The sequence below is a fragment of the Arachis ipaensis genome, chromosome B5 (genome assembly GCF_059453495.1).
Source record: "Arachis ipaensis isolate K30076 ecotype BB chromosome B5, ASM5945349v1, whole genome shotgun sequence".
NCBI lineage: Eukaryota > Viridiplantae > Streptophyta > Magnoliopsida > Fabales > Fabaceae > Arachis > Arachis ipaensis.
In genome coordinates, this window is record NC_142440.1 from 27,729,896 (window position 1) to 27,740,633 (window position 10,738).

At 34.7% G+C, this 10,738-nt stretch overlaps 3 protein-coding genes across 3 annotated transcripts; 1 reads left to right on the top strand and 2 right to left on the bottom strand.

Moving 5' to 3' along the window:
* Window positions 1-352: 352 nt before the first annotated feature.
* Window positions 353-711, bottom strand: LOC148563686 (uncharacterized). Its single transcript, XM_088486901.1, has 2 exons — window positions 644-711; window positions 353-593 (listed from the first exon to the last, which is right to left on the bottom strand). The coding sequence occupies exons 1-2, from the start codon at window positions 709-711 to the stop codon at window positions 353-355; spliced, it is 309 nt and encodes a 102-aa protein (XP_088343027.1).
* A 2,145-nt stretch (window positions 712-2,856) lies between these two features.
* Window positions 2,857-4,887, bottom strand: LOC107643396 (xyloglucan O-acetyltransferase 1-like). The gene is made up of 2 exons (XM_016347027.3): window positions 4,500-4,887; window positions 2,857-4,148 (listed from the first exon to the last, which is right to left on the bottom strand). Exons 1-2 carry the CDS (start codon window positions 4,750-4,752, stop codon window positions 3,046-3,048), a joined length of 1,356 nt encoding a protein of 451 aa, XP_016202513.1. The 5' UTR covers window positions 4,753-4,887; the 3' UTR covers window positions 2,857-3,045.
* A 2,985-nt stretch (window positions 4,888-7,872) lies between these two features.
* LOC107640413 (uncharacterized) lies at window positions 7,873-10,477 on the top strand. Its single transcript, XM_088486902.1, has 3 exons — window positions 7,873-8,488; window positions 8,577-9,573; window positions 9,652-10,477. Exons 1-3 carry the CDS (start codon window positions 7,873-7,875, stop codon window positions 10,475-10,477), a joined length of 2,439 nt encoding a protein of 812 aa, XP_088343028.1.
* Window positions 10,478-10,738: the final 261 nt, after the last annotated feature.

Genomic DNA, 10,738 nt, shown 5'->3' on the forward strand with positions numbered 1-10,738 from the left:
GCCCAAATCTGCGATCACTATCACAATATTGTGACCATATTTTCTTATTGAATTTACCAGCCTAGTTTGCCATCTCACACAATAGCCCTCTCAAAGCATCCATATACTGCTCGTACCCAGCCTTGCTTAGAGTATAAGCAGCATTCATGAGATATCACTTTTTCTCGGCATATTTGGAACGAGACATGAAGTTAGTGGTCATGTGCCTGACACAATACGCATGGAACGCTCTAAGAGGCCTCCAACAACTATCATCGGCTCTAAGTGCGGCTTTGATCTCCTGGAATCTATCAGATATAATCAAAAGCCTTTCTTGGGGTGTCACATGTATCAAGTTGGTAAGGAAGAACGATCAGGACTCTGTAGTCCTAGACTCGACAATTGCAAATGCCACAGGAAGAATGTTAATGTTATCGTCTTGTGCCACTGCAATTAGCAACACACCACCATATTTGCCATACAGATGCATGCCATCGACGAAGATGAAGGGCTTACAATGCTTGAAAGCCTCCACATAGGGAGGAGCCCAGAATACCTTATCAAATTTGTTGCAGTTGTGTATCACCAAGTGCCCATCATAGTACAATACCACCCTGAAATTATATATTGTCTGGTACAACAACTCTACAATGCTTGCAGCAACCTCGACACCTTATTATATGACTCCTCCCAATCACTGTATATTTGCACAATTGCCTGTTGCTTCGCCATCCAGACCTTTCTATATGAGGGGTTTGAAGTGACAGTTTTGCCTAACTGCACCTTGTAAAACAAAGATAGTAACTGATAGGCTAGACTGTATGAGGGACAGGATGACACTACAAATGAGGTTGATGTCCAACTGTTGATGGTCTTGAGACATGGTGGGGGATAACAAATTAAAATATAATCGGTAGCAATTCAAAACCATTTAATCATGATAAATAATAATATACACTACAATTAAACTTGACCTTACCAATATCCGAGAGTTTGTCGGGGGGCAACACGGAGACTCCAATGACATTCTACTGCAAATTGCTTGCAATGAACATGGTTCTTTGATCGATCCGACTCCACAACTCGGAACTCCGCACTTCTCTAAATGCTGTAATTCTTCACACCTTGTATGACTGCCTATCTGCTTTTGAATTTGTGACCAATGTGAAATTTCACACCACCATCTATGTTGTAATCGTCCACACCCATATTAGAAAAGGGAGTTTTCTCGTGCATCGCATCCAAATCCAATGTATGATAGTGACTAGATACAACTGATAACTCCAAAATTGGTTGCAGGGTAAGCAGAAGATACTGAACTGAAGCACTGATCGGAGTTTCTGGTACAAACTCCTCCTTCTCATCATCCTCAGAAGAACCATTATCATTGCTATCGGCAACATACTCTTCATCGAACTCCTCACCGTCTATGTCCATGTTTACCACTGGACTAGCACAATGCAGCGGTGGTAGTGCAAGAGGTGGGTCATCCTGGACAAAATTTGAGTAGCCAGATTCACCACCACCAATATCAGCAACCTCCGCAGAAATCTCCATCACTTGATATCCCATAGATATCAAACATGAGGCGCACATGCTCATTGTTATTGAGTCAAAATAGACGAAATCAAAAAACTTCATTTTTCATGACTAGCAACATATACCAAACTCTTCCAACTTCTTTTGTCCGGTTAGCAATGAGGTTCGTCAATATTAGACTTTTTAGCTCAAACAAAGAATTTACTCTCTGAATGCGCAACATAATAGGATTATCATACTTAAATATAATCCCCAGTGTCACTATTTCTCATATGACAATTAGGGTACATACTTACAACAACATATCCACTACCACTAGACATTTTTACTAAATTTATTGAAGAAAAATGGAGGAGAAGAAGAAGTGAAATGTTTGTGGAGAATACAAATAGTTGTAGATCCTTTTATAGTTTTTCAAAATTTGTCGTACTTTATCTCGTTTACACTATAAAAGAGATATGTGTTGATCATTCTCTTCCATGTATCACATGTGCAAACGTAATACGTTCAACATTAAATGTGACTTATCTATTATAAACGAGATATACACAGTCTTATTTATTTTACACACTGTAAATAAAATAAATAAAAAAATTTAAATCAATAAATATACTATAAATGATCTATATCCATAAATAAATATTTAATTTATTTATTTAAAAAAATCAAGATTAGTTGATATATAAAGAAGTTTAACTAGCAATCTAAAATGAAATCATTCTGTAATTATTATTCACTTAAAAAATGAAAAAGTCAAATATAATAGTTTACCATTTACAATTTTCTCTCAAATGTTTTCTTTAGCTGAAAATATCACACTTAAAAATCAAATAAAAAGAAAATTATGATGTATTCCAAGGGAATAAATAACAAGAGTAGCCGCTAACAGGCTGTTTTTTTTTTTTTAATATGAAAATTATTATTGTGTTATTTTTGGTTATGAAGAAGTAGTGTGTTTTAATTTAGTATGGATAATTATAAATAAGAGGGTAAATTGTGTTTTAAAAATTTTAAAAAATTAAAGTTCATAAATGAAAGGGTAAGTTTTATGTCATTTTACAAATCAAATGGTAGGTTTTGTGTTTTAAAAATTAAAAAAAAAAATTAAACTTCATAAATCAAAATATCAAATTTGTAATCTCCATATAAAAAAAAAATACACCAAATTTTACACATTATTAAAAAATACTACTATAAACTCAATATCAAAATTAAAAACTCCCGCCAGCACTGTCCTATATAAAAAACAAGAGCGCCACTGTCTGACTGGAAAAAAAAAAAAAAATCTTGCTGGCCATCATTGCATAATTTTTTTTTTTGGTGACAATCATTGCAAAATGTTTGTAACAAATTAAATTAATTCCCTTTTCATATCCAAAGAATATAAATAAGGATAACCTAAAAATTCTACTATAGACAATCCTTCCTCAACTGGAATTGGTCCTTCCATGACCCCCATGAAATGTTCCTAAAGTATACAATAAAATTAACGAGATGAATATGATTACTTAACTCGTTACATTGTCTCTATTTCTCCCATTTTCTCATGATCTGCATCAAAATCTCATTCCACGTGTCTATAGGCCCTGGCAAACACCAATGAACACAATCATTTTGCACATGTTCTTGAACTCCACTGGCAAATGGAAAAGGATTCATGTAAGGACCAGGGTGCCCATCAGGTCTCAACAATGCTAATTCCGTTACATCTAATGCCTCTAACCTAATAAGCCTTCCAAATTCGGATTTGGCCTTATTATTAGCAATTTTCACTTCTTCAATCTCAATCTTCCTCATCTCAGCATCCATTCCTTCAAGTTTCTTCTCCCCCTTCTCATAAGGCATAGTTTTTGGACATGCACCAGCCTTATCCCAATCACCTTCAAAATGATGGGGTGAAAATGTTGTCACAACCACATCGATAATTCCATTTTTGCCCTTACCTCTTAATTTCCTCTCAATTATGCTATTAAGTGTAGTCTTCAAAGCCTTCCTTAACACATCATAAAATCCAATCTCTGTGTGATTAAGACCAGGACAGTAATGACAACCTAGAATTGAACCATTTTCATAGTAAATTGCTGGAAGCAAAAACCAATGCCCAATTGATAACACAATCGTGTCCAGCTGATCCATATGCCTAGCCCATTTCTCATCAACACGCTCCAAATACAACAAATTATTGGGCCTTGTGCTTGATTTCTCAACACATTGAACAAGAAATGGAGACCAATACAATGATATGCTTGAATTGTGTGAAGCAAAGTGCCATTGACCAAATTTACCTTGACCATCACCATTTTGGTGCACAACTTTTGGAGTTGAAATAGTGGATATCATGCATAGTAGTGACTCTAATTGGTTCCTAGCAAGAGAGTCACCAACGAAAGCAATGTGCTTGTTCCTAACAAGTTGGAGAAAAATGTTGGGGTCAAACGTTGGAAGGTTGCATTCACTTGGCTTCCATCGCCAATAAAGGTACTCTGAGTCAGGTCTTCCATGTGTTATGCAATTTCTACCTTCTTTCATCATGCCACAATTTGTATCATTGTAAAAAGGTCCTCTCTTGTCACGGACCCATTTGCCATTAGAGTAATCACATGATTTTTCTTCATAAACTTTTTCCTTTTCTGCAATGAAAAATCAAATAGTAGTAAGATTTGATCAACAAATTAACCATTTCTGGGCAACATCATATGATGCTATTAATTAGAATCTCAATGTTAAAAAATTAAAATCCACTAGTATATTAATCCGTCTATTTTAAAATGAATATTATTTTGACTAAATTAATATAATTAAAATTCAAATCAAAATCCAATCCATTATTTATGATGGTGATACTATCACTTTTGATACAATAGTACCTACAAAATTGATACGTCTGATTTTAAATTTTCAATGTATCTTTCTGTCAGAAACAACAGTAACTAAAAAAAAGTGAAATAGTATTAACAACATCAAGTTATGTATATTTGTACCTGAAGACAAAGGAGACGGTGAAGAAGAAGGGAGAGAAACATGAAGAAAAGGGTAAGAGGAGTGGGAGAAGTCATCAGTTTTTGGTGATGGAGTAGTAGTAAAAGGTAGAAAAGGATAGAAGTACAAATGAACAAAAGCTATGGAAAAAAGAGCAAAGAAAGTCCAAGGAAGAAGCCTCTTTGTGAGTGAGATAATTGAAATGGAATAATGATCCTTGAATAATGGATTTGTGGTAGCTCCCATTTTTTTCATAGCCTTCTTTCTTTCTTTCTTTCTTTTTGCTTCTGAAATTCCTGTTGTTCTGGTATATGATGTTTTGAAGTGAGAAGACACAAAAAAGAGAGTAAGAGACACGTTTCTCTTTGGAATTGATCAAGAAAAATGAACGCTAAAGTTGACACCGTCTCAGCAATTTATATTGGATTGTTTTTCAGTGGCATAGCCATAGGGAGGATAGTGCTATATCAATTTTGTTATAATTTCTCTAATTTCATACCAATCAACTAAACAAGAGTTTGTTTGAAACAAAATATTATTGAAATTTATTTTATTTGATTTGAAATAAATTAATTAAATCCAGAATAGATTATTGTGTTTATATTTAATAATGTAAAATAAAAATTAATTTAATTTAAAAATAATTTAATTTTATATTTTTATCATTTATTTACACATTTTTTTAATCTCCGTCAATAACCACAATGAGTTCGGATGGCAACCAAGGTGGCCTCGACAGCGAACTTAGGCTGTTATTGGAGTTCACGTTGAAGAAGAGAGAAGTTCGTTTGAGTGCTTTGAACGCCTCGTTTTTATGTTTGACAACTTTTTAAAATTCTGAACCTAAAAGTGATTTTGCCTCTAAACATACGTCTACCGGAAGCTAAAAATTCTAGCTTCTGCGTTTACTTTGGGGAAGGCTAATTAAAATTGGGAAATTAAGTAAAAAAATTATTCCTCTTCTATTAATCATATCCTTCATTTTCTTCTATAAAAATGATGTAAGTAACCATATAATTTTCATAATAGTTCTTTGTGTATGTTCTTGGTTCCAATTTTTTTTTTCATGAAAATCTTTCATATTTGTTACAATCACTGCCAAGATAAATATTTTAATTTTTTTTATTACTTTTAGTATTCACTTTCATATTTTGATTTTTATGTTTTTTATTGTATTTTTTTATTTATATATAAATATTTTTTATATTATTTTTTGTATTCTGATATTATTTTTTTAGTGTTCTGATGTCATATTTTTATTATATTTTTTATTCATATAACAATTATTGTTGATATAAATTCTTATTTTTATTAATTTTTATGATATTTTTATTAATTTTTGTTTATATAAATTTTTTTTCTATCTTTTATTATACTATATTTATGTTGGGTATAAATTTTTTTTATTTTTTTATTTAGTTTTATTCATATAAATTTTATTTACTTCTTATTATAATTTTTTTTTGTTCCTATGATATATGTTGTTAGTTGTAATTATTATATTCTATGTTTGTACGGAATTTTTTTGTTTTTATTGTACTTCTTATTGTACTTTATTTTCGTTTTTATTATATACTAATTATATACTAAAATAATATAAAACATTTTTTTTTGTTTGACATTATAAAATGTATAGTACTTCCTTCAATGTTTTTATGTATTAAAATATATTTTATCAATTTTTAATGTTACTTTAATTTAGTAAGTAAATATTAATTTTATTATAAAATAACTTAATAAGATTTATTCAAGTATCTAAAGTAAAATGATAGGATAATATAAAAAATTATATAAATTGATGTCTCTTTTAGTAATTTTTTATTTAAAAATAATTTTGAATAGTATAATCCAAACAATATTTATGTTACTATAATCCATTTTAATATAAAAATTACTAAACATAAATCACGTTAACACAAACTTACTTTTTATCAAAATCAAGTTTGCAAAATCATTTTTATACAAACTTTCAATTACAAACTATAATCCAAACACACTAGTATGCTCAAACAACCTATACAATTTGCTTGGACAGCCAGCCCTATTTGTTCGGTTGGTCTGAGTGGCTGAAGTTCAATATTATAACTTTTTAATACCTAAAGAATAAAATTAATTTTTTATATTTTAAGACACTAAATTATTTTAATTCAAATTAAATCTTTTCAAAAATAGAAGAATTTTTTAGTTTAGATATAATGTAAATCTGTGAGATTTACTAATTAATTCAATTTCTTTTTTTGTTATTTTATTCCAACTAAAAAAATTTGATTTCCAAATCAAATTAATTCTAATTTCATAAAATTCTAAACACACCCTAATTCCATAAAATTAACTTTTCCTTAGCTGTTAATAATTTCTCTAATTTTGTTGTACTGGGCTCTAATAATTGATTCATTCAATTGTAGTTAGTTAAATTGATATATTTAAATAGTTTTTCCATGTATAAATTTTGAAATTAGACTTAAAATGCATGAGTAGTAACCTAGTAATAGTGACTTTGACAATAGCAACTTACGTGTTGTGAATTGTGATGGCTCAATTTGATGGTGTTGCTGATTTGACTCATTGGGATGACACAGATGACTAATACCACTCTTTTGTGAAAAAGCATTGGATGCTATTAGTAGTTGTTTACCTGCTCTAATAGAGTAATGATTCTATACATTTTTTTTTTTTTGAAAGGAAATGATTCTATACATTTTAAAGATTATAAAACTAACTAACCCTCCTAAACAATTTCAAGAAGAATTTATTAATTGAAGATTAAATCACAACAAGCCTTTTTAGCACCTGTCGTTTTTCTTCTCTAAGAATTTCCACCTCAATCAGCATTGCATAAGTTTCGAAAGTGGCATCACTGAAACATGTGGCTGATTAATTTTGATATGGAAAAGGTTTTGGTGATGTGCATTGAAATGGGTGTTTCACCAAATTTTGCACTGCTATGAGACATATAACAAACGCAAGTTGCGTTTTTTATGCTTCACAATTAAATTTTTTTTGCTTTACAATTGAATGGAGACAAACGCATGTTGCGTTTGTGAAATTGGAATTAAAATTTTTTTTTTAATATAAAACGCATGATGCGTTTGTGAATTTGATGGGCTCAGAAATTTTTTTGGGCAGAGTAAATCGCATGTTGCGTTTTATTTGGCCCGAAAATTTTTTTTTGAAGTCCGTAAAACGCAGGTTGCGTTTTATATGTAATATAATATTATAATGAAGAACTTTGCCTATAAATTGCTAACTCAGCTATCTCAAACTCGTACCTCACTCCTAAATCTCTCACTTGTGCTCCCTTTCACCTTTCATTCGTTCATGCATCTCTTAATTGTGAGATTTTTTGGGTATTAGAAGGGTTAAAAAAGTGAGATTATGGAAGGTATTGCAAATATACGAATGTATTATAACGGTGAGGTTATATCGAACACACACGAAGGAGTGACTTTTGTTTGTGAATGTCCGTTTTCATTTGCTATTCTATATACCACGAGTTTTGTGGAGTTGCAAAATGGTATTTGTGTCAACATACCAAGTCACATTTCGAAAAGGGTGAGCTATATTTTGTACAGGAGTCCTGTACAAGTATTTGGTGGGCTGATACAGTTTCAAATAATGGCCATCACTGACGATGCAAGCATGCAGCGGATGTTCTGTATTTATCAACAAACCCGATTTCAGGTGCCGCTAATAGAGCTGTACGTTGAGTTTGAACAGCATACGGGGGTGGATGAGTTTGACGAGGAGGTCAACATTAACGAGTTTGGGGATATAGGCTGGGAAGAAGATAACGACGACAGTGAAGAGGAGTTCGAAGCCAACTATGAAGTCGATGACGAAAACGATGACGGAGATCTGGCCGGCAATCCGGCGGTGCCAAATGAAGCGCATGCTGTTATAAGCCAGCAGCCGTTTGGTGTTCCGTCTTTTATGCGGACTCTTGATCTCGAAGCCATGCATGCCCCAGAATTTCCTGAGTATGCGAATATGGGTATGTTATATTATGGTTATTAATTCACGTTACCACTAGTGTCCATTTTATTTGCCTTGTCTGACTGATGGTGGTGCGCTTATCATAGGTGAAGGCAACGCTGCGGCCGAAGATGGTGAATTCAGTGTCGGAATGGAATTTGGCTCTAGAGAGTCGGTGATATCTGCAATCAAAAGCTACACTATCTCTAGAGGAGTTGATTACACTGTGTATGAGTCTGAGCCGCAGACATTCTATGCGAAATGCAAGGGTTATGGTGCCGGGTGCGATTGGCTTATCCGAGCTAGTTTGATTCGAAAGAAAGCTTGTTGGGAGATCAGGAGATACAATGGCAAACACACGTGCACCATGGGAACTATCTCGCAAGATCATGCCAAGTTGGACTCAGACACAATTGCAGATGCCATTAGGCCGTTGGTCGAAGCAGATCCGTCCATAAAGGTGAAGTCTATTATTGCAGAAGTTCAGTCAAAGTTCAACTACACTATCAGTTACCGCAAGGCTTGGTTGGCAAAGCAGAAATCTGTCGCAAAAGTTTTTGGTGGTTGGGAGGTTTCTTACCAGACTCTGCCAGTTTGGCTGAAAGCAATGACTGCAAAGATGCCAAGGTCTCGTGTTCAAATAAAGACGCTCCCTGTTTACCGTGAGAGTGAGGAGGTTCAAGGTGTAAGAGTTCTTCATCGCGTTTTTTGGAGCTTCTATCCGTGTATAGTAGCATTCCGACACTGCAAGCCACTGGTGCAGGTTGATGGCACACACCTGTACGGTAAATATAAAGGTGCGCTTCTAGTTGTCGTTGCACAGGACGGGAACCAGAACATTGTGCCTATTGCGTTTGCAATAGTCGAGGGTGAGACGGCAGACGCGTGGGAGTTTTTCCTAAGCAACCTGCGGAGATATGTTGTTACCATCGATGGCGTCGGCATTATTTCTGACCGCCATAACTCCATTGACGCAGCAATAGCTCGCAGCAACGGTGCATGGTCACCGCCAAGAGCGTGGCACATGTACTGCATCAGGCACATCGGTTCCAACTTCTTAAGGAGGTTCAAGGCTCCGTATTTGCATAAACTCGTGGTTAACACATGTATTTGATTTCGTTGTTATGGTTTTGTTCCTATTAATTTCGTGCAACTTCGTTATGATGAAATGGTTTCTCCAACAGGATATTCTAGGACGGAGCAAGAGTACAACAAAAACTACCAAAGGCTGAGAGAGCGGGGTGAGGCGTATGCGCAATGGTGTGATGAGATCGGTGTTCAGAGATGGGTGTTGGCATTCGACGGGGGTCATCGTTGGGGACATATGACGACAAACTTGGTAGAGTGCATAAATTCTGTCCTGAAGGGTGCACGCAACCTTCCTGTGACTGCCATTGTCAAGTCTACTTTCTATCGGCTGAACGAATTGTTCACCCGGAAGAGCGCCGAGGCTCATGAGCATGTCCGCAATGGATTCACATATTCAGAATTTGCCACCAAAAGAGTCGAAGAAAGTTTTCGACGTGCAGGCAACATTGTGGTCAATAGGTTCGACAGGCGCAACGAGATGTTTGAGGTTCGCGAAATGCAAGATGGTTCCATTCACACTGTTAATCTCGCGCAACGACACTGCGATTGTGGCCATTTCCAGGTCGAGCGACTCCCATGCCGCCACGTCCTTGCATGTTGCGCCAACCAGCGTCTTGATTGGCAAATATATGTGCATGATGTGTACAAAATGTCCGAAATTTGCAAGGTCTACAGAGGCGAGTTTGTCCCGATGGGTGACCCATCTACGTGGGCTCCGTATGAAGGAGCGAAGGTGATCGCGAATTGGACATTGAGGCGCGCGACGAAAGGTAGACCCAAGTCAACCCGCTACTTGAATGAGATGGATTCGCGGGACATGCGCCGTCCTCGCCGGTGTACTATTTGTGGACGGGAGGGACATAGCCAGAGTCGATGTCCGCAGCGCGCAGAATCAAGCTCTGCTAGGAATCAAGCTTGATTAAGACTTTTTATGTTACTTTTTATGGACCTTTATATGTAACTTTTTTTGTAAGCTTAAGTGATATCTTTGTCCTTTTATTTATGTATGCAGTGAATAACGTCTAAACATTTAAACATAGTAACGGATATGATTACCAATAGAAACCATAAACACATAGTAACTGACATGATTACTAATACAAACATGTAAACACATAGTAATAGAAAAGGTGACTAACAGAAACGTCTAAATATACCATACAATCTACATCACTGAATA

Excerpts from the sequence above, each read along its gene's own strand:
- LOC107640413 (XM_088486902.1), top strand. The coding sequence starts at position 7,873 with ATGGAAGGTATTGCAAATATACGAATGTATTATAACGGTGAGGTTATA. Across the intron at positions 8,489-8,576 it reads TCCTGAGTATGCGAATATGG|GTGAAGGCAACGCTGCGGCC; the intron begins GTATGTTATATT and ends CGCTTATCATAG. Across the intron at positions 9,574-9,651 it reads CATAAACTCGTGGTTAACAC|AGGATATTCTAGGACGGAGC; the intron begins ATGTATTTGATT and ends GGTTTCTCCAAC.
- LOC107643396 (XM_016347027.3), bottom strand. The coding sequence starts at position 4,752 with ATGAAAAAAATGGGAGCTACCACAAATCCATTATTCAAGGATCATTAT. Across the intron at positions 4,149-4,499 it reads ACCGTCTCCTTTGTCTTCAG|AAAAGGAAAAAGTTTATGAA; the intron begins GTACAAATATAC and ends TTTTCATTGCAG.
- LOC148563686 (XM_088486901.1), bottom strand. The coding sequence starts at position 711 with ATGGCGAAGCAACAGGCAATTGTGCAAATATACAGTGATTGGGAGGAG. Across the intron at positions 594-643 it reads TCATATAATAAGGTGTCGAG|GGTGGTATTGTACTATGATG; the intron begins GTTGCTGCAAGC and ends ATATAATTTCAG.